At 41.7% G+C, this 22335-nt stretch overlaps 1 protein-coding gene across 1 annotated transcript in view; it reads right to left on the minus strand.

Annotated features, from left to right (window-relative positions):
• LOC138246416 (dual specificity tyrosine-phosphorylation-regulated kinase 1B-like) overlaps positions 1–22335 on the minus strand; it is a 307149-nt gene that overhangs the window by 150283 nt on the left and 134531 nt on the right. Inside the window, exon 3 of the mRNA XM_069201019.1 lies at positions 6616–6735. Coding sequence (XP_069057120.1) covers positions 6616–6735 — 120 coding nt within the window. The remainder of the gene's footprint in view (positions 1–6615; positions 6736–22335) is intronic.

The raw sequence follows: 22335 nt of genomic DNA on the forward strand, positions 1-22335 counted from the left end.
TGGGGTTCTAAGAAAGGAGGGATTCCAGAAGAGGATTGTCCTAATATATACGAGCTGCAGATGGGTGCAACAGCTAATGGATGTCTGGTAACTTTTCATGAGCCCGGGTACTACAAGAAAACTCGATATAAGGTATTGGAGGCGGCCTATAAGTGCTGGCGGTCATGGTATAAAAAGAAAGGATTTGGCAGATATAATTGTTATACCATGATCAAAAAGAATCCATTGCTCCCCGACATATTTAAGGATAAATGTATGGCAAGCTGGGTCTCTGCAGGTATAGAGAGGTTGGGGAATCTCTTTGATAACTCGGGGGTTAAGGCATTTGTTGATCTACAGAAGTGTTATGGTTTAGAGCGTAGGGATTTTTTTAAATACCTTCAGATACGAGATTTCCTTTTAAGGAAAACAGGAGGGGTGCAGGGATTTAGGGGCGTTCAATTGCTGGATGATATTGTGACTAATCCTAATATATCAATCAGGTCAATCTACCGATTATTAATGTTAGAACAGCCCGATGATTTAGAGAAGAATTGTGAAAAGTGGAGTAGGAAACTGGAAGACGGGAGTAAAATCTTTCTAAGGTCATTAGAATTGGGACACACTATTCTACTCTCTTCCTCTCTCCAAGCGCAACATTATAAAACTGTGTTTGATTTGTATCATACCCCAGCTCATCTTGTTAAATGGGGCAGTTTATTGGGAACAAGCTGTCCAAGATGTGGGATGTATGGAATAGATATTGTACACATGATGGCTACATGCGGGGAATTGAAGGAGGGCATTCAATCTGTATTGAAAGAAGTTTTGGGATTTGATCTAATCCTAACCCCCGAGGTAATGGTTTTAGGGGTTATGGGTGATACGGACAATCTTTATGAAGCATTTATATTTGTGGCTATGGCAGTATTTCGATTGTGTATAGCATCCGCCTGGCTCAATGTCCGACCCCCGACTTGGCAACAATGGTTGGCCAGATTATTGTCTGTGTATTATTTGGAAATAGCATTGTATGAACGGAAAGGGAAATATGCGAGGAGGAAAGGGAAGGTAATATGGGGGGCATTTCAGGATTGGATTTTTGCTCATAATGATTAAATGTTTAAACCAAAATGGTATGTCACCATTTAAGAGATGGACATGTGTCTCCCAAAGGTTTATCCCCTGCTGGGTTTTATCTGCTTTATTTTCTCATTTGTATTTGTTGTATGATACCTTTCCAGAATAAAAAAATAAAATAAATTAAAAAAAAAAGAAATGTGGACCATGACGAAGACTGTTGGAAATTCCAGATTCTGCAACTGTATAACCATTCCATTAGAAAATACATTTACGCCGTTCCTGTACAAATGCATATAATGGACAATATTTCATTCATTGAAATATGATCTTTAACAAGCATGCCTTCTGATAAGTGGAACTATGCATAAAAACGTGCTCAGTGCTGTGGGACAACTATGAAGAAATGTGTCTTCTACTGCTTCATTTTTTAGGGGCAAGCGCAAAGCGCTCTGTCCCGTGTTGTAATCTCTCCTTGGGGTTCTAACCACACCCAACTTTCATTGGATCGTAGACTTGCCTTTTAAAATCTGCTTGCTTTCATTAGTGAAAGGCATGCATACGTCATGCCTTTTCTGGTGTTTAGCCCTCCTCAAGCACACCGATCAACTACTGAAAACATACGAGGATCAATGTTTTCCGTCCGGTTTCTGGACTACTTTTTCTCTTTATTTCGCAGCACGATCTCACTGGGCAGTGGTTGAGCGCTTTGCATAACATCGATCCTGTTACATAGGAAACTGCACTTTTGCTGGTTACAAGGATAATTGAGCTTTTGTAGATAGGTTTCACTGCGAGTGAACGTTTATTTCCCTTTCTGTGTCTGCTTTGCGCTAATGGCGGCCGTCGGCTCGCTTATGTGAAACTTTTTATTTTTACCTAATTCCAGTTAGTTATGTGAAACTGTTTTACTTTTCATTTTCAATTTATGAGGCTAGAAAAGTCCGATTATGAGTTTACAATGCTAACCGCTCTAACTCGAGCAAACGCGAGACCCATTCCATTGTAAATGCTTATTTAAATAATAATACGCGTCTTGTTTACGTTTGGAAACGATATACGAACAACCACAAGGTGGCACCAAAGAAAAGCATTTACGTTTAAAGGCCGAAACACGACTTGACGACTTCACTCGTTGCAATAAAGCCACTGTGTTGTAACCATAGCTTTAGATTTCGTTTTCAAAAAATATGTAATGAAAATAATTTAGCACACACTTTCAAAACCATCCATTAATAAGGAACTGTTCAAAAATAACATTAGATTATAAAAAGAAATACAAAGTTACATCAACAATGTTCACGATTGCAATTTTCTGAATCTATTAAATGTAACCAAGCTTCTGAAATACAGATCTGCTGCAAGTCAGACAGGAAGGTGTCCCGTGACACAGAGCAGACAGGGCAAAAACTTAACCCTAAAGAGGAGCCTTCATTTCCACTGTAAAGCGGGGGTCTGGCTCGAAAAGTAGGTAAAATCAATCTCGCACCTGCTCGTCATCTATAAAAATTGAAGTGGTTTCATGAGAACAGCTTTATGTAACTTTCTGGACCAGCATTTGTAGTGGGGTTTTTTTTTTTCTTAATTAAATGATCAATCAATTTCTAAATGTGCCACTTGTCACCACGTGGTTGCAGCATAAAGCTAAGTAAAGTAGGCGTAAATTCGAAAGGGCACATAAACTGAATTAGATAAATAAACGAGCTAAATCCGACCACTGCCTTGTTATTTTCACAAACTGCGAAGCAGAATTTACATACACAAGCGTAGTTCCTGCGCACGGTAAAAACCAAGAGGACTAATTGATTGCAAATGAATAAATGTTTCTTTGGGTACATCTTTAAAAAAATATATATATATAACTCGCAATTGGAAAAAACGCTATCTCGACACTGACAATATTAACAAAACAAAAAATGTTGTCCAAGAAAAGTGATCAGCATTTTTTTCTGGTTTGTAAGGCAATGTTTAATGAGGACACTAAGCCTATACATTTTTCATTAAAATGTTGCAAATTTGCATTTAACACAAACCTTAAATCGAGTTTTTTTTTTTATGCTATGTTTAGGCTTAAGAAGTGAGAAAGTTAGAAAAGGCCTGTACTTTTACACAAGGGTATGTTTGGCAAGATTGTTGATTAACATTAATTATCCAAATATGAATACCTGAACGCTTTTTCATAAAGACGGGAGCTAAATGGAAATAATTTCTATTCAGAATATGATCTACTTTGGAGAAGCCAGTTGCAAAATTCAGTCAAGATATCTCATGCACTCGTTCTCCCGCTGTTTCAAAACCTTAGATGTAATAACTTATGTCTCAGAAAAAAAAAAATCATGCTGCAGGCAGAGACAAAGATGACCAGCCGTAGTTTACTCTGTGTAAAACGTTTTGTCCTTTTCTCCCTCCACCTCAACATCGAGTCTTGCATCATCTAAACCCTTCAATGTTCCAACATTTCCAACTACATCACGGTCATCAGAATACTACTAGTAGATACCACAAAATCCAGTTCTCCATTGCCATATGAAGTTTCCCATTTCTTACATATTCATAGATGCCACTTAGAAAAATTCAGTGGTGAACCAACTTGAGGAGGCTTAAGTAAAAGAAAAATCTACTGAAAACTTCAGGGTATCACGTTACAGCTTCTGTTCAACAGTAATTAAGGTACTTTCAAGCTTGTTGGACTTTTCTGATAACAGAAGCTTATTAAACTGATTTTAGGACCGTTTTTGTACTGAATTACTCCAAGCCTAAAATCTAAATAAATATGATTTAATCACGCTTCTTTAATGGATATATGTACTGCAATGGCGGCGCAAAGCAGAAATAAACAGTAGTGTGTGGGATAATCCTGTTGCCCTCTTGCTGAGATTTTTGATTCACAGCCTGCGTTTCGGTTAACGATATTGTTTTTTAAACATTATTACCCATGACGTTCCAAAGAAAAACGTGAAGGATGTCAAACTTTCCGATTGTATAGCAATAGTTATTTGTCCTTATAAAGTCTATTGCATGAGAAGGAATACGGACGGCAAAATCCAGCTATTAGTTTTCAACAGTTTTATTCTGTTCTCTTTACTCAGATGTTAGAGCATCCTGTAGATTGAAAACAATGTGTAAGAATGGTGCTCCAGCATTGGCTACATATAGATGTCTAGGTGGCAGCACTGGTATTGGGCGTCATGACAACCATAGATGTCTTATACTGCTGGCTCACAAAACTACTTCAACTGTATTAATCCAGCTCAACAACTGAGACCACGGCCCAGATGCCAACCCTAGATGGGTTGCATCAATGATGTAATTCTGATGACCTATTAGCATGAACTCTACTAGCTTCAGTGAGCAATCAGCTATGGAAGGACAGCTTCACCAGTAGTCTGGAACAGCTGCCTAAACAGACCTTATGTCAGTGACCAGGACAAAGGTGAAAGATGGCTACATTTTCCACTGGCACACTAGCCCTACCACCTACCCCTTTGGGAAACTAGGCTTTCATGCATCAAGCTAAGACTCATTATAACGTGAACCCTTAAAGCTATGTACTTTAGGGAAAGACTGGCAGATTTTTAAGTGCCTCAAGAGCAAAACACCTGTCAGGAAGCACACGGCTTAGGAGCAATTATCTTTTGAGTATAGGATTGTAAATAAGATATGAATATACAGGGAGTGCAGAATTATTAGGCAAATGAGTATTTTGACCACATCATCCTCTTTATGCATGTTGTCTTACTCCAAGCTGTATAGGCTCGAAAGCCTACTACCAATTAAGCATATTAGGTGATGTGCATCTCTGTAATGAGAAGGGGTGTGGTCTAATGACATCAACACCCTATATCAGGTGTACATAATTATTAGGCAACTTCCTTTCCTTTGTCAAAATGGGTCAAAAGAAGGACTTGACAGGCTCAGAAAAGTCAAAAATAGTGAGATATCTTGCAGAGGGATGCAGCACTCTTAAAATTGCAAAACTTCTGAAGCGTGATCATCGAACAATCAAGCGTTTCATTCAAAATAGTCAACAGGGTAGCAAGAAGCGTGTGGAAAAACCAAGGCGCAAAATAACTGCCCATGAACTGAGAAAAGTCAAGCGTGCAGCTGCCACGATGCCACTTGCCACCAGTTTGGCCATATTTCAGAGCTGCAACATCACTGGAGTGCCCAAAAGCACAAGGTGTGCAATACTCAGAGACATGGCCAAGGTAAGAAAGGCTGAAAGACGACCACCACTGAACAAGACACACAAGCTGAAACGTCAAGACTGGGCCAAGAAATATCTCAAGACTGATTTTTCTAAGGTTTTATGGACTGATGAAATGAGAGTGAGTCTTGATGGGCCAGATGGATGGGCCCGTGGCTGGATTGGTAAAGGGCAGAGAGCTCCAGTCCGACTCAGAAGCCAGCAAGGTGGAGGTGGAGTACTGGTTTGGGCTGGTATCATCAAAGATGAGCTTGTGGGGCCTTTTGGGGTTGAGGATGGAGTCAAGCTCAACTCCCAGTCCTACTGCCAGTTCCTGGAAGACACCTTCTTCAAACAGTGGTACAGGAAGAAGTCTGCATCCTTCAAGAAAAACATGATTTTCATGCAGGACAATGCTCCATCACACGCGTCCAAGTACTCCACAGCGTGGCTGGCAAGAAAGGGTATAAAAGAAGGAAATCTAATGCCATGGCCTCCTTGTTCACCTGATCTGAACCCCATTGAGAACCTGTGGTCCATCATCAAATGTGAGATTTACAAGGAGGGAAAACAGTACACCTCTCTGAACAGTGTCTGGGAGGCAGTGGTTGCTGCTGCACGCAATGTTGATGGTGAACAGATCAAAACACTGACAGAATCCATGGATGGCAGGCTTTTGAGTGTCCTTGCAAAGAAAGGTGGCTATATTGGTCACTGATTTGTTTTTATTTTGTTTTTGAATGTCAGAAATGTATATTTGTGAATGTTGAGATGTTATATTGGTTTCACTGGTAATAATAAATAATTGAAATGGGTATATATTTTTTTTTGTTAAGTTGCCTAATAATTATGCACAGTGATAGTCACCTGCACACCCCTAACATAGCTAAAACTAAAAACAAACTAAAAACTACTTCCAAAAATATTCAGCTTTGATATTAATGAGTTTTTTGGGTTCATTGAGAACATGGTTGTTGTTCAATAATAAAATTAATCCTCAAAAATACAACTTGCCTAATAATTCTGCACTCCCTGTATAATTCAAAAAGGTATGACAGAGTCAAAGTGACACTAGTCATACAGATAATAAATCGGAAAATCATACCCAACTGACAACATACAAGAAGGAGAAATGTCACGTCTGGCTGGCTTGTGAGAAAAAGATCAGGTATCACATTCACAATAAAAAGTGAAAAAAGGCCACTGATGACTGACTGAATATGCATGCACTGTTTGGCATCCCTTTCTACTAAGCACATGTCATCTGTTATAGCACAGTATATCTACCTAAAAAGTTGGTATTCTGCATCAAGATAAACACAGAAATAAACACAATTTGGATTTACACGGTGAAAGTACACATTTCTCACCTCATTGATGTGCTTGTATGTTTTTATTAAATCCACAGACAGTTTCCGAAGAGGTGCGGTAGCAGAATCCCGAAACGTTAAGGGAATCCTCCTCTGCAGTATTGTCATATCTGGCAGAACCTGTGAAGAAAAAATAAAAACACTCCTGCTCAGAAACCTGTATAACCCAAACTAACCTCAATTCTAAATAATGCACTTCAACTATATTGGAAATTGTAAACTGCTCTAAAGCCAAGTCAATACTCGAGAGTGTCATTGGAACTAGAGTAAATACAATGTAACACGGATAAAGTTGCTTTCAATTTAGTTGGCTTTAAAAAAAAAAAAAAATAGGTTTGTGAAACAATCGATTAACCGGTTTGAGGGGCCAAGGCACGTGAAGTTAATTGAAACCTAAAACTAAGGTTTAAGTTAGACTAGGAATAACGTGCAACAATGTTCATTAGAAAAAAGGTAATCCATTGCAAACAACTGTTCTCGTTCAAGGGGTCTTCACTAATATTCACAAACGCTATTCTTTTAGATGTGCTAATTTCTAAGAAAAAATGCATCCTATCGTAAATTAGCTGGTCTTTCAGAAATCTCCATGTAGGTGGAGTCTTGCAAGCTCGACAGAATCAGATACACAGCTACGATGACCAGGTAGAGAGAGCAAACGTGGGATAATGAAATGCCAATTACATTTTCCACCAACAGGCCATCGTGAATTTAGCACTTCAGAAGTTAAAGACGCCAAAAGGCACATACACCTTTGCATACTGATTCTTGCTAACACGGTCCATGAGGTTTGTTTAGAAGTGGTAAATTAGCCATGCTAACGTACCTCCTAAGCGCTCAACTATCATTCAACCAAGTAATGATCAAGTAATGTACAAATATTAGCATCAGGGATGGGATACATGCTCTCACTCTTTATACCGATGAAAGGTCTGAGAGTATACCATTACGATTTTGAAATCTTAAATGAATTTAGTGGCTCCTCAAAAGCAAACATTACTTACCTTGTAAGCAGCTATTCATAGAGTGTAACGCTGTAGACTCACATGCAATGCATACGCCTATTTTGTGTTGGGCTCTAACGCAAGTTGTTTTTCTTTGAGTAACTCTTATGACTCACAAGGAATAGCAGTGACTTCTAACTGGCAAGGTCCATGGGCATCGGCCATGTTAGATTGCTTTCTGCACAACAGATAAAGTATTATGGAGTGGTGGGTGACGCTATATGACACCTGTATTGCATAAAGAAAAGTGGAAGAGAGAAGAGTTCGGTGATCAGAGCCACACATGTCCAGGGAGGAGACTGGGAGCATGCAAATCTACAGCACTACACAAAACTAGCAGATGCTTATGGGGTAGCATTTTCCATTCCTAGCATTTGTTGGTGTAGATACACGTGCTCTGCACAGACAGTAAAGCGGTGCCCTCCTATGAGTGGTGCCCAGCATGTGAATGATGCAGGTGTCTAAAATAAGGTCCTTAAGACCACCAGGTCAACCACAGCTTATGGTCTGGCTACAATGTGAACACAAAAGTGATTAATAAATCTGAGTGGGGATGACGATGTAGTCGCCTTACATATGTAGGCTAGTGTACACTTCCTAAGAAGGCCATGGGTGCAGCCTTCTTGCATGTAGAGCAAGTCCCTGGGGGTAATGGGGAGGGTTGTATTGGCTTTTTAAAAGCAAGTCTGCATAAACTTGACTATCAAGCAATTGCTGCTTTAGACATAGGTTTTGCAAAGGTAACTAATAGCTGGTCTAGTTTGCTAAAAGGTTTTGTTCTGTCTAAGTAGTACACAAAAGCACATATTAAGTGCCCTCTCTTGTACCAAGTGTGGTTGGGGGACGAAGACCTACAGCTCCATGGTCTGGTTAAAGTGGGAGGAGGAAACAACCTTAGGAAAGAACAAATAGGTTCTTGCCTGTAGGTGTAAATTTGCAGTTTGAAGAGTTTTCTGGACTGGCATGCTGTACATTATTCCGCCATCTAGTGGCTGGCTCCGAATTCTTCAAATTATTGTAGTTCTTCTATTCTTAGTGTTTCCTATGACGTTGTACGCCCACCACAGAAAGCTCCTATCTTTGGTCACCATCTTCAGAGTCTTTTTTTCCCCACCCAGTTATCTTCATGGTGAAGGATGGGTGAGTCGCTTGTGAATCCAGTAAATCCTTCAAGCTGCAAAACCTACACCTATAGGTAACTAACTATTCATTTTGCAGCGTGAATCTTTTCTGGTTTCACAAGCTGTGCATAGATTTTGTAGTTTTTATTTTTTTTTATTTTTTTATTTCAAGTTTGGTGGGTTGATGATGGACTTAAATTTGTAAACAAGTGTTTCACACCTTTTGTCCTACTTGAGCTTCCTTGTCAATTTGAATGTCTATACAGTAGTGAATTGTGAATGTGTGTGGAGACGACCACACTGCTGTCACCATATACGTTGTAAAGGTGTATTTGCTAGAAAAGCAAAGGTTGCTCCTTTTTTCCTTGTTGAGTGTGCCTTTGGGGTTGAGTTTAATCTCTCCAGTGCACTTCTGTGGTATTGTTGAATAGTTTGTGATCCATCTGGGAACTGTGTCCTTAGCTACAGGTTCTCCCACATTGCTGTCTGCAAAGGAGACAAATAGTTGCTTAGTCTTCCTGCTTGTCTTTGTCCTTTCAATGTAGGACATTATAGCACGCTCTTTCTGCTTGAATTTTGGGGTTTTGAAAAAAAAAAAAACTTAGTATTTGTATAGTTTGGTTAACTGTCAAGCCTTTTTAAAAAAAAAAAAACCTCTTATTTTTAGTGTTAGTTTTATTATGTAGTGTTTGTTTTATAATGCAATGGTTTTTATTAATCGAGCAATAAATTTAAATCAATCAATAGTTTGGTTTGTGTGGATGTGTGAAGCTACCTGCGTAAGAATTGTAGCTGTCCTCATGACAATTGTCTTTCTGAATTTGTATATATGGCTCTTGAATCGTGGGTACATGCACTTCACTCATTCTTCTACAAGGAGTTATGGCCACCAGAAATACAGTCTTTAGAGTGAGCATCGTAATAGGACTTTATGTAAAGGCTCAAAGGGTGTCTTCAGTAACTGAGTTATTACCACATTTAGATTCCATGTGGGTGCATGTATCTTCCTTGGGGGTGCAATTTTCTTTGCCCCTTTAAGAGCCGTTTTATTACTGCAGCTGTTAATAAGCTTCTTTCTATGTGACCTCCTGTGTGGGCCACTATTGCTGTTAAGTGTACTTTCAAGGATGCATATATTACCTTGCAGACTATTAAACGTGTTACATATTTTAACACTGTTTTGTCTTTTCCTTAATAAGCCCCTCTTTAAACATCATCAAGAGTAATGTTTCCGTTTACCAATGTAGCACTAGCTTGTTGTTGGCTTTCTTGCTTCTCTAAGAATGGCCATTAGGTTTTCTGGTATTTTTTTTTAGGACCAATTTCAAAGTCTTCAGGAGCCAGGCTGTCGTGCTCAAGGACTCTGGTTCTGGGTGGAGCACCCTTTTTTCTTCCATTGGCAACAGGTCTTGTTGTATTGACAGTTTTAGAATGTTCCCTTGTGTCATCTGTATCAGCGCTGAAAAACATGTCTGCCTCATCCACTGAGGAGCAATTAGTATTAGAGTAATCTTGCTTCTTCTGCATTTCTTGATCACCCTGTGTAACAGCAGTATTTGGGAAAAGTGATACAAAGATCCCTGACCAGTTTATCAACAGGGCATTCCCTAGGGATTGGTGGTATGGTTGTCTAGATGCAAAGGTTTCAGCATTTTGCATTCCTTGGGGTTGCAAATAGATCTATTTCTGGAGTTTACCAATTCCTGAAGATCTTTTTGAGTACTGTGTGCTTGAGTTCCCATTTGTGAAAGCATGATACTTGTCTGCTTTCACCTAGTCTTTGCCTGGTAGATGAACCGCTGTCATCTCTATTTTTCTTTGTATTGGCCGCTCCCAGGTTTCTTGTGCTAGCTTCACAAGGCAAGGGATTGAGTTCCTCCTTATTTGTTGATGTAAAACATTGTAGTTGTATTATTTGTTTGAATCCGTATTGTCTTTCCTAATAGCTCTTTCAGAAAGGTTTTTAAAGCTAGGAACACTGTCCTTAGTTCAGGATATAGCTTTGTTGTACCTCATCTTGTTCCTTCCAGGCTCCTAGCACGTTGAGTGAGCCCATGTAAGCTCCACAACCCATGAGAGAGAACTGTTGTATTTGTCACTCTTGCAGTTCGTTGAGCAAAGTTTCTCCCTGTGTTACATGTGGTCTGTTCCACCATGCCATCTCCTCCTTTATAATATCTGTGTGACAACCACTATATCATACCAACTCGATGCTGCTTGTGATCATTGGTTCTGAAGCCATTCCTGGATTGGTCCCATGTAGCCTTGCACATGGATTCAAAGGGTTACATGATGCTTTTTCCACTAACAACTTCCCTACTGTACTCTGTCAGAGCTTGCCCCTTCTGGTACAGGTGAGTTTCCTGCAACAGTGACTGCATCCTCCTTTCACTGGGACATAGTTTCTCTTGGATTGAGTTGATCCTTGCTCCAAGAAACATTTTTTCTAGCTCTGGTGTGCAGGATGACTTCTCTATGTTTATTGAGAATCCCAAAGTGAATCGTTTTTACTACTTGTTGTATATGGTCTCTGCACTTGTTGTGGGAGTGTGTTCTAACTAATCAGTCTTCCAGGTAAGGACAGATATGTATTCCCCATCTTTTTAAGTGAGATACAACTTCCGACAGGCACTTTGTCAGGACTCTTGGCACTGATTGGATCCCAAATGCCAGCACTGTGAACGGATAGTAAGTCTTTTTCACCACAAACACTCAGGTATTTCCCACTACTTGCATTTACTAGGATGTGTAAGTAGGTTTCTTTTAGATCTATAGTTGCCATGTAATCCTGTTTTTAATTGTGGGATGACTTCCTGTAAGGTTGTCATTTTGAATTTGTATGTTTTTTTAAAAACTTGATTATGAATCCAAGGTATAGAATTGGGCATACAGATCTGTCTAATTTCGACATTAGGAAATATGTTGAGTAATTTACCTTGCTGATCTCTGGTCTGGGCACCTTTTTTATTGCTCTTTTCTCCACCTCAGTCCTCTACCTCTGAGTAGACAAGATGTTTCTTCTTTAAAATAGACATTTTTGGGGCCCTTTGCAGGAGGCATTTTGTCCACTTCTATGTAATATCCATATTGTATTACGCTCAATCATATCTTCTGCCACTCCTGAAGGAACCCTTTTATTCTGCCTCCCTCTAGGAGGTACTGTTGCTGGTACTGACAGCGCTGCTGGGGTGCCAATGTTTGACTGCTTCCCTGGAAGGTTTAGTGTGATGTTCCCGATTGGAAACTGCCTCTCCCAGTAGGCCTGCGTGATGGTACTGTCCCTCTTCGCATGCCTCCTCTAAACTGCAACGCCTCCATGGACTTCGATGTTTTGTTTTGCTTCTTTAATTGGTTCACATTGTCATCAACAGTGCTCCTGAACAACTTTTGCCCACTGAATGGTGGGTTTAGACTATTAGCCCAAACTTCTGACTTGAATCCCGATGTTCCCAGCCACAAGTGACCATGTACAGTGATCCCAGTCCTTATCTGGCGGCTTGATGTTTTGGCCACTTCCAATGCCGACTTCAGGCAAGTGTTAGCAATAGACTTGCCCTTTTCTGCCAGGTGTGTTGCTCTTTTCCTGTATTGTTCTGTCAGGTGTCTCGTGAGTTCAGCCATCTCCTCCAAGTGTTGGTAGGCATGTCTGTTTAGGGGGGCATTATAATTGGTGATGCACCACTGATTGGCAGCACTAACATTCAAGTTTTCTTTCTATGAGGTCCATTTTCTTGTCCTCCTTGCCAGGAGTTGGCCCTAATGTTGAGGGGATGTTTGTACTCTTCTGTGTTGAGGTGATAATCGAATCCACCAGCTCTGGACCCTTAATGAATGCTGGGTCTTTGGATGAAAATGTATACTTTTTCTTTTGCAGCAAGGCTGCCATTTCGGCCTTGAGGCGTTACAACAAACATTCTTCGGCATCGAGGCTCTCAATCGATTTTCTCCTCGATTATGAAGATTCCTTCGATGACATATCAGTCGTTGAGCTTCAGTGTCCTAAAGACCTCTCCTCCTTCGACACTGAGGCATTTTCCCCTCAACCGTATTTTGAGGACTTGGTCTTTTCTGAAATTACCTCCTGTGGTGTCCCCTTCAAGGGATCCAAGGGGTTCTCTGTCTCAGATCCTGCCTTCAGTCAGCGAGTGTTTCCTTTCGACAACAAGGCTCCCTTTGACACCCTTGAGTCCTATCTTCGAGACTCTGGCACTTTTTTTGGCGTCAATGTCTCTTACTACCCGTCTACTGCCTTCTTGATTGCCTGGGCTTCGATGATCTTCGGGTCAGCGTCCGATGTTTCACCCTTGGCACATACAGCAACATTTTCCTTCTCATCACTCTACAGACCCAGGACATCATCTTTCCCTGCATGGTGTAATGCGCCCTTCTCAGCTTCTCCCTCGTCCTCCATCTCTTCGACGTGAACACTGAGCAGGCGCTTCAAATGTCGCTTCGATGTTCAATGAGCAGGCAAAGGCTGCCGACCAGGTGCTGATCTTTCTGAATGAATTTGTGGAGCTAAATCAGGCAGAAGTGGAATAAAGTCTCCTTCATTAAGACGCACAGGGAGCCCCCCTGCCCTGGCATTGTTGAAAGCCATAGAGAAAAATTTCTCCTCTCGTACTTCTCAGTCTGTCTTCATCTCAAATCGATGACAACTTTTGGCGAACTTCTCACGAACGTCTTCGCAAAACCTTTTCTTCCACAAGTTGGTGAGCCTTCAACCTTGTTTCCAAACCCAATGGAGAAAAAAATAATCTGAAGATAGCGAGCAAAGGCAGGAGCTTCTGGGGGAGGGCGTACAACGTCAGAGGAAGCACCAGATGGGGGATCAGTTGACGTCCAAGAATAAAATAAGGACTACGAAAATTTGGAGAATTCTGGATCGAACTGCTAGATGGCGGAAAAATGCACAAAATAAGAATCCAGAAAAGATTCACGTTGCAAAATTTGGGGTGTCTCCTGAGTACTAATCTGTTCTTGTGGATCTGGATAAAGGGTTCCTGCAGTGTGAGTGTTTGCAACCCACTATTGTGTCGAAGAAATGATCACAACCAGAAGACTACCTTCTAGCAGAGGTACCCGGAACAGGAAAGAGTGTAAGAGTTCAAAAGTGGGACCCATAAGTCTGGTATGGACAATACTGAAGTTCCACACCGGTGCTGGGTGAACTCTGGGTGGAATGACCCTTTTAAGACCTTCCATGAATGCCTTCATTTCAGGTATATTAGGTGGGGACGAGGCCTGACTTCTGTAGGTGGCGCAAGAAGCCAATGATATCCTGGACTGCAGGTTTTAGAGGCTCTAGCTTCTTAGAAATGTAGCAGCAGACAAATGTAGGTCTGTGGAACTCCTGCACAACAGCCATGCATTTCTGAGAGACACCCAGGTAACCAAGTTTTAAGACCTCAGGTGCCAGATAGAGTTGTTTGCGATCTGGGTGCCTGATCTGCCCTTTATTCCTTTTGAGTAGGTCCAGCCTGTTGGGAAGGTTCTAATGAGGGCCGATCAACACCACGAGTAGGATCAAGTACAGTGCTGTCTGGCCAAGGTGAGGGCTACTAGGATGAGAGTGATGTTTGCTGCATCTTCCACACCACCAATGAAAGGTGTAGGAGGCAAAAAAGCATAAGCAAAGATCCCTGACCAGTTGATCCACAGTGCCCTGTCCATAGACTTTGGATGAGAGATCAGGCTTTTAGGGAAAGACGTATGACAAAAAGCTTGAGGTAGCTGATGTGGTGGCTCTGCTGCTGTGGAAACCTGCACTGTGGTCCGATTAGGATGCGCTCTCCTCCCAGCATGAAATGCGTTTGAGGTAATGGTGAGTTGGTGAATAGGGTCTTGTAAAGGCCTGCCTCACAAGTTGTTTCGATACTACCACTGCAAAAAGCAATGGACACTGGCCTTTAACAACACTAGATCCTCCGTCTGGCCCTCTGCCTGTGACCACTGTGCGGAAAGGCAACAGTCACATATGTATTCAGAGTACGATAGTGATACACAAAGGCATCATGACCAACAGGTGCATTAAAGTCCTGACAGTGAGGTGAACTTGTGGCTGAAACAAGAGGTACAAGCTAGCTGAAGGCTGCAATACTGAGAGCTTAGGTAGGTTTTTGTCCGTAACCAAGTTACACACCTCCCCTACAAAGGGTTGAAACTGAAGAGGTTATAGATGAGATTTGGCCACGCTGATGGTAAATCCATAGCTGTAAAGAAGATAGTCACCTGTGTGCTGTAGAAACTGTTTGCTGCCATTCCTCACAATAGGAGAAGACGGGGATGCTTTCCCTTGTTATGTGGGTGGAAATCACTGCCAGGCACTTGGTAAAGGCAGTGATGATGCAAAAAAAAATAAAAAAAAAATAAAAATACTTTAAACTGATAATGCTGGCCACTTCCCACAAAAAGTAGGTACCCTCGATGGACTGGAAGGATAATGATATGGAAGTAGGCATCCTTGAGGTCTAACGTTGCCATGCATAAAATCCTGCACATCACCATGAGGAAATTATTCTGAGGGAACAAATATGTTGAACAGACTGAGGTCCAAAATGGGTCTGAGGGAGCCGTCATTTTCAGAGAATAAGGAACTAAAGGGAGTAATTCGGAATAAGTAAGTACTCTTTTGCACTGCTAGTGTAGAGTAACAGCTCTAAAGGGCCCTTTTGAAGAAGTGCTTGATTATCTTCCTCTAAAGCATGAATATGCTCCCTGTTGAGAACGGGTCTGTAGGCTGGCAAATTGGATGGGGGTGTGAAGTTTTCAGTAGCTGTGCTGGACCACTGTTAATACCTACTTGTCTCATGTCACTTCAAGTCAGCGGGGGATGAAATATTAAAGCCTTTCCCCAACAGGTGTCATGTGATCAGGGGAGGCAAGGAGAGTCACTGTTTAGAGGTAGCGGCTCCCTTGTCAGAACCTTCTTTACACCTGCCCCTGTTATTGTTGCCCCTGCAGGCTCCCCTGGAGTAGCCTGCAGTGACTGCAGGTGGCATGTCTACTGCTGTCTTTGATTGGAAGGAGGAGGATCTAAGGTGGTCTTGGTACCAGTCCTGTATTGCTGCCTTTGAAACAAGCCCCTAGGGGTGGATGTTTGGAGGACTCCCATAGCCTTGGCTGTGTCTGTACTTTCTATTTTTTTTCAGCTGCTGGTCATCCTACGGCAGAAGAGGTGTTCAGCATTGAATAGCAGCTTAAGCAGATGCTTTACTACATTCGATTTAAAGCCAGAAGCAGAGTTTTTTTTCTTCTCTTTTTCTCTCTAGTACAGTAGGGGTAAAGTAATGAATGGAAAATGTCACTTATCCAGTGTACATCTGTTCGTGGCATGTAGTGCTGCAGATTCACATGTTGTGCATATATCGTCATCTAGTGTTGGGCTCCGAGTGTTACAAGTTGTTTTTCTTCAAAGAAGCTTTTTTCAAGTCACAAGAGCAAGTGACTCCTCCTCTCGGTGATAGTGCGCATGGGCATCGAGGCCTTTGTTAGATATTTTTCCCCGCAGGAAGGTGAAGTAAGGAGTGAAGAATTGCTTATGTACAAATATGTATATATATAGAAAGTAAAGAAGATGTCCATGCAATGTATATACATATCTACATAATAAAATACTACAACGGCTACAGGCTTCTGGGGAGCAGGGAGGGCGCACGTGAATCTGCAGCACTCCATGCCACGAACAGATGTACACTGAGTAAGTGACATTTTCTGTTTGATGGCATGTGTAGCTGCAGATACATATTCTGTACATAGACTGAAAAGCAGTCCCTCTCCTAAGTAAGTGGTGGCTAGCCTGTAGGAGTTAAAGTAGTTTGAAATAGTGTTTTAAGCACTGCTTGACCAACATTTGCTTGTTGTCGAGAACACATCCACACAGTAGTGTTTAGTAAATGTGTGTGGTGTGGACCATGTGGCTGCTTTGCATATGTCTGCCATTGGTATATTTCCCAAGAATGCAATTGAAGCTCCTTTCTTTCTAGTAGAATGTGTTTTAGGAGTTACTAATAGTTGCCTTTTAGCTTTAAGATAGCAAGTTTGAATAGACTTTACTATCCATCTGGCCAATCCTTGTTTGGAAATAGGATTACCCTTATGAGGCTGTTGGAAAGCCACAAAAAGTTTAGATTTTCTAAAGCCTTTCGTTCTACCTATATAATACATGAGAGCTCTTTTGAGATTTAGAGTGTGGACAGCTCTTTCAGCAGCTGAATCTGTCTGTGGAAAGAAGACTAGCAATTTCACTGACTGATTAATGTGAAATGGGGAAACCACTCTGGCAAAAAATTTGGGATTTGCCCTAAGTACTATTTTGTGTTTGTGTACTTGGACGAAGGGTTCTTCTAAAGTGAATGCTTGAATTTCCCTTACTCTTCTTAAGGAAGTAACTGCTATCAGGAAAGCAACCTTACATGGGAGAAATTAAGAGCGCGAGAATGCATGAGTTCAAATGGTGGACCCATAAGACTTGCGAGCACAATCTTAAGATTCCATGCAGGAGCTTGTGGAGCTGTAGGTGGAATAACTCTTAAGACCTTCCATAAAAGCTTTTATGACAGGAATTCTAAATAGAGAGGTATGTTGTCTGTTTTGGAGGTAGGCGAATATTGCTTTTAAATGAATTTTAATAGATGAATATGCAAGATTTGTTTTCTGTAAATGAAGCAAATAACCTAACAAATTTCCTGTATTGATGGTTTAAGTGGATAAATGTTTTTAGGTTGGCAGTAATACACAAAACGTTTCCATTTATTTGCGTAGCACTGCTGTAGGTTTATGTGCTTGTTTTAGACTGTCCATACATTCAGATGGAAGCTGTAGGTATCCAAATTCTATGACCTCAGGAGCCATATCGCCAGTTTGAGCATACTGGGATTGGGATGTCTGACCTGACCCTTGTTTTGAATTAATAGGTCTGGTCTGTTTGGGAGCTTGTGATGTGGTACTACTGAGAGATCCAATAGTGTTGTGTACCATTGTCGACGTGCCCACGTGGGAGCTATGAGTATCATAGTGAGGGAAGTGTGATGGATCTTGTTGACCAGAAACAGAATTAACGGGAGAGAGGGAAAAACGTAAGCAAATATCCCTGACCAATTGATCAAGAGAGCATTGTCCTTGGATTTGAGGGTGTGGGTATCTGGACGCAAGGTTTTGGCATTTTGGTTTGTTTGGTGTTCCCCACATCTGAAAGTAATGCTGAATTACCTGTAGGTGAATCTCCTATTCTTGTATTTGTTGCTGCATCCTGTTTAAGAGATCCGCTAGCTGGTTGTGTATCCCTGGGATGTATTCCGCTAGTAGGTGAATGTGATTGTGAATTGCCCATTTCCAAATTGTTGGTGCTAGAAGGGACAACTGGAATGAGTGTGTCCCCCAAGCTAATGCGGACTGAGTGTTCAAAATTGCTCCTAGATAAAGTTGAATTTGTGTTGGCTAAATGTGAGATTTCTGGCAACTGATTGTGAACCCTAATTTGTGTAGGGTATCTATTGTGTACTGTTGACAGTTTTGAATGGTGCTGGCTTTTATTAACCAGTTGTCCAGATAAGGTAAGACATGTATGTGCCGCAACTACTGCTAGACATTTTGTGAACACCCTTGGTGCTGTTGTTACTCCAAAGGGTAGTATTTTGAATTGATAGTGCTTGCCCGCTACCACAAACCTTAAATACTTGCGGTGTGCTGGATGTATTGGAATGTGGAAGTAAGCGTCCTCTAAATCTAATGCTGTCATGTAGTCTTGTTTTTGTAACAAGGGAATGACATCCTGTAGAGTGACCATGTGGAAATTCTGACAGGATATATTGATTTAGAGGTCTGAGATTGAGAATTGGTCTGAGAGTGCCATCCTTTTTTGGTATGAGGAAGTATAGAGCATAAAACCCGGTCCCTTGATGACTGATGGAAACCATCTCTATTGGTACCTTTGGTCACCTTTGAGTAGAAGAGATTCTACCTCTTGTTTTAATAGAGCAATGTATTTGAGAGAAAGCCTGTGTGAACGGGGTGGAATGGTGGAGTGGAGATAAGTTCTAGGCAATAACCATTGCAGATAATTGACAGTACCCATTAATCTGTTTCTAATTTGTTGCCAGTGACATTGGAAATATTGCAGTCTTCCTCCAAGAGGAGATGTATGCTGTTTGGCGATGCAGGGAAAGTCACTGCTTTGATGAGGTAGAGGCACCTCTTGCTGTAAGGGATTTACCTCTGGATCTGAAAGTGTGTCTTCTACAAGAGCCCCTGAAAGATCCCCTGGGATAATATTGTTGTCCCTGTTTTTGCTGGGACGTAGAGGGATCTGAAGTTTGTGGCTTAAACCCGCCTCTAAATTGAGGTTTACAAAATGATTCCCGAAAAGGTGTTGTATAAAGGGCTCCCATGGCCTTCGCTGTCTCAGAATCCTTTTTTTTAACTTGTCAATGGTTGTTTCCACCTCCGGTCCAAAGAGTTGCTGCTTATTAAAAGGTATGTTAAGGACTGCTTGTTGTATTTCAGGCTTAAAGCTTGAGGAACTCAACCAAGCATGTCTTCTAATTGTGATGCTAGTGTTTATTCCACTAGCTGCCGAATCAGCCCCAGGATCCCCCTAGAATCTGATCGGATTATTAGCAATGGCTTGTCCTTCTTCTACTACTTGCTGTGCTCTATTTGGGTGTTCCTTCGAAGGTATTGCAGGAACTACGGCATCTCGTCCCAATATGCCCTGTCACACCTGGCTGAAAGAGCTTGGAAGTTAGCAATTCTCCAATGATTTGAGCCAGAGTTGCTACTCTTTTGCCTGCTGCATCAAATTTGTGGCTTTCTTTATGAGGGGGGAGGAGCATCCCCTCTGGACTGGCTATTTGCCCGTTTTCTGGCTGCACGGACTATGATGGAATCTGGCGGTAACTATTGTGAAATAAAAACTGGATCAGTTGGTGCAGCTTTATATTTTTTATCTATTCTAGGGGGCTTCCCTGGTTCTTTGAAAATGTCATCAGCATGTTTTAACATACCCGGTAACATTGGCAAAAATTGATATTGTTTGTGAGTTAAGGAAAGAGTGTTAAATAGAAAATCCTCTTCTATTGGCTCAGAGTACATCTGCACACTGTGATAGGCAGCTGCTCAGGAAATGACCTGATTATAGGCTGTGGTATCCTCAGGTGGAGACTGTCTTCCGGGTTACAAACCAGGATCATTGGGTGGGATTGGGTCAGAGTCATACATGCCCCATGGATCACCCATATAGTCCCCATGTGAAAAAGCATGAGATTGTGCGGGTGAAGTTGGTGGTGGTGGAGTATGAGGTGTTGGAGAAGAGGGAAGATAAGGCGAATAAGGTGGAGAAAGCTGTACCGTCTTTGGCTTCTCTTTATGTTTAAAGATTTTCGTCCATAAAGGGCCAGTATCCAAACTCTTGGAATGCTAGTTTTCGCTTTGTAATTGGAGGAGGAGAGACAATAATCTTTCCAGTCTTTTTCTGGATTTGAATCCTCCTTTGTTTTTGGTCCATGACCTCAAGAACGGATCTAATGTCTGTTTCATCTGACTTCTGTTCAGAAGATGGAAACTGTTTTCTGCCCCCTAATGAATGCTCCTAAAGCTTGGTGGCAGCATGCTTAATATGGGCTGAAAACGTGGTCTGATCGGTAGGGCAAAGTGTTTTCAGCTCCGAGGCTTTGATGTTTCAACTCCGCAGACCAGCATGGATGTTTCGGCTCCCATGTGGTATGAAGCCGTCTCTGTTCCGAAGTGGAAACCTCCATCTTTCGAATCAATGCCGAAACAGGTGTGACAGTCTGTTCGTGGGAGTGAATCTTGGCCTTTTTCAGCACCGAACCCGATGGTCAGTTGGGGATCTGTTGTATTTGGGTCAAACCAAGACCAGCAAGCAGTGGTAGACCCAAGGCCTTCTGTGATTTCTTAGTTTTTTTTTTATGGGAAGGGGCAGGTGTACTCACATACCGCGCCGCAGGGAATACCTGGCTGTCCTCATCCGAATTTCAGTTGGAGTCAGAGTCTCGAATGGAGTCTGCAGTCTGTGCCTGTTCCTCACCAAAGATGTCTGGCGTTTGTCAGTGGACTTCGACGCCATTACCAGCTTGCTCTTCGATCTTGTGTATGGTTTTATTTGATCGAAAGGACTGACAAGCCTTGCAGGTCTCTTCTTGGTGGTCGGGTGACAGGAGGAGGTTGCACACCGAATGCTGGTCAGTGTCGGGGAACTTGGAGTGGCATAGAGTACAGAATTGAAAGTAGGCCCGAGCTGTAAAATGACAAAAGCCCAGCAAGGTTGACACTGTGTCAAACCTATGCTTAAAGACTTTGCTGTACAAATGGCAAAATACTTTGTCCCTATCTAGCTCGGCATGGATAGCACTGTGCTGATCCTATGCTTACAAACTTTGCTAGGTAAACAGACATTTGAGGTGAGCAAATCTCGAGTGCTGCTGGTGTTGCAGGGTGCTTCTTACTGGAGCTGCTCTCCACCTAAACTTAGGAACTACCTAGAGCTCTTTTTTCTATAATTTATGTGTCACTCTAACCCTGAAAGGGATTTGTTTTGAGATATGATGTAAAAACCAACAACTTACCTGTGTTGAGATTTGTTCACTTTTCTGGTTACACAAGCCCTCTCAAAAGCTGTGAACCATTTGGTGATGTCATCACCATCTTCATATTTAGTTACAATCCCTTTAGGGATTTTCAACATGTCAGGAGAATCTCTGACCCTATTTAAGTTGCTGCCACCATTGATGGGTCCTAGGCCCATCTCTTGTCTTTCCCTTTCTATGGATAGGATCTGTCTTTCCAAAGCCAATCTTTTGGCCATCCTGGCTAACTGGATGTCCTCTTCACTGGAGTTATCCTCAGTGATTTCAGAGATGTTGGTCCCTCCTGTGAGGGAAGCAGCATCTCTGACTATTATGTTTGGAGTCAGGGCTTGAGAGGCCCTGTTCTCCCTAAATAGGACTGGTAGGGGGAAATCTCCCTCCAAGTCACTATCATCATCCTCTGTGTTGCCATCCTCAGAGGGGTTGGCCTTTTCAAACTCTGCCAACAGCTCCTGGAGCTGTAGTTTGGAAGGTCTGGGGCCCATTGTTATTTTCTTTATTTTACAGAGTGACCTTAGCTCCCTCATCTTAAGATGGAGGTAAGGTGTGGTGTCGAGTTCCACCACATTCACATCTGTACTAGACATTATGCTTCTAAAAGTTGGAATACTTTTTAAGAATCTAAAAACTAGTTCTAGAATCTAATTCAAACTTTTACCAAACTTTTAAACTCTAAAAGCAATGCTAACAGGGACTAACACAAGGCCCTAGCAGGACTTCTAAGAATTTAGAAAAATAGTTCAAATTGCAAAAATCAATTTCTAATGACAATTTTTGGAATTTGTCGTGTGATCAGGAATTGGCTGAGTAGTCCAGCAAATGCAAAGTCTTGTATCCCACCGCTGCCACCAATGTAGGAAGTTGGCTCTGTATGCACTATTTCAAAGTAAGGAATAGTATGCACAGAGTCCAAGGGTTCCCCTTAGAGGTAAGATAGTGGCAAAAAGAGATAATACTAATGCTCTATTTTGTGTTAGTGTGGTCGAGCAGTAG

This window comes from Pleurodeles waltl, chromosome 7 (genome assembly GCF_031143425.1).
Source record: "Pleurodeles waltl isolate 20211129_DDA chromosome 7, aPleWal1.hap1.20221129, whole genome shotgun sequence".
Taxonomy (NCBI): domain Eukaryota; kingdom Metazoa; phylum Chordata; class Amphibia; order Caudata; family Salamandridae; genus Pleurodeles; species Pleurodeles waltl.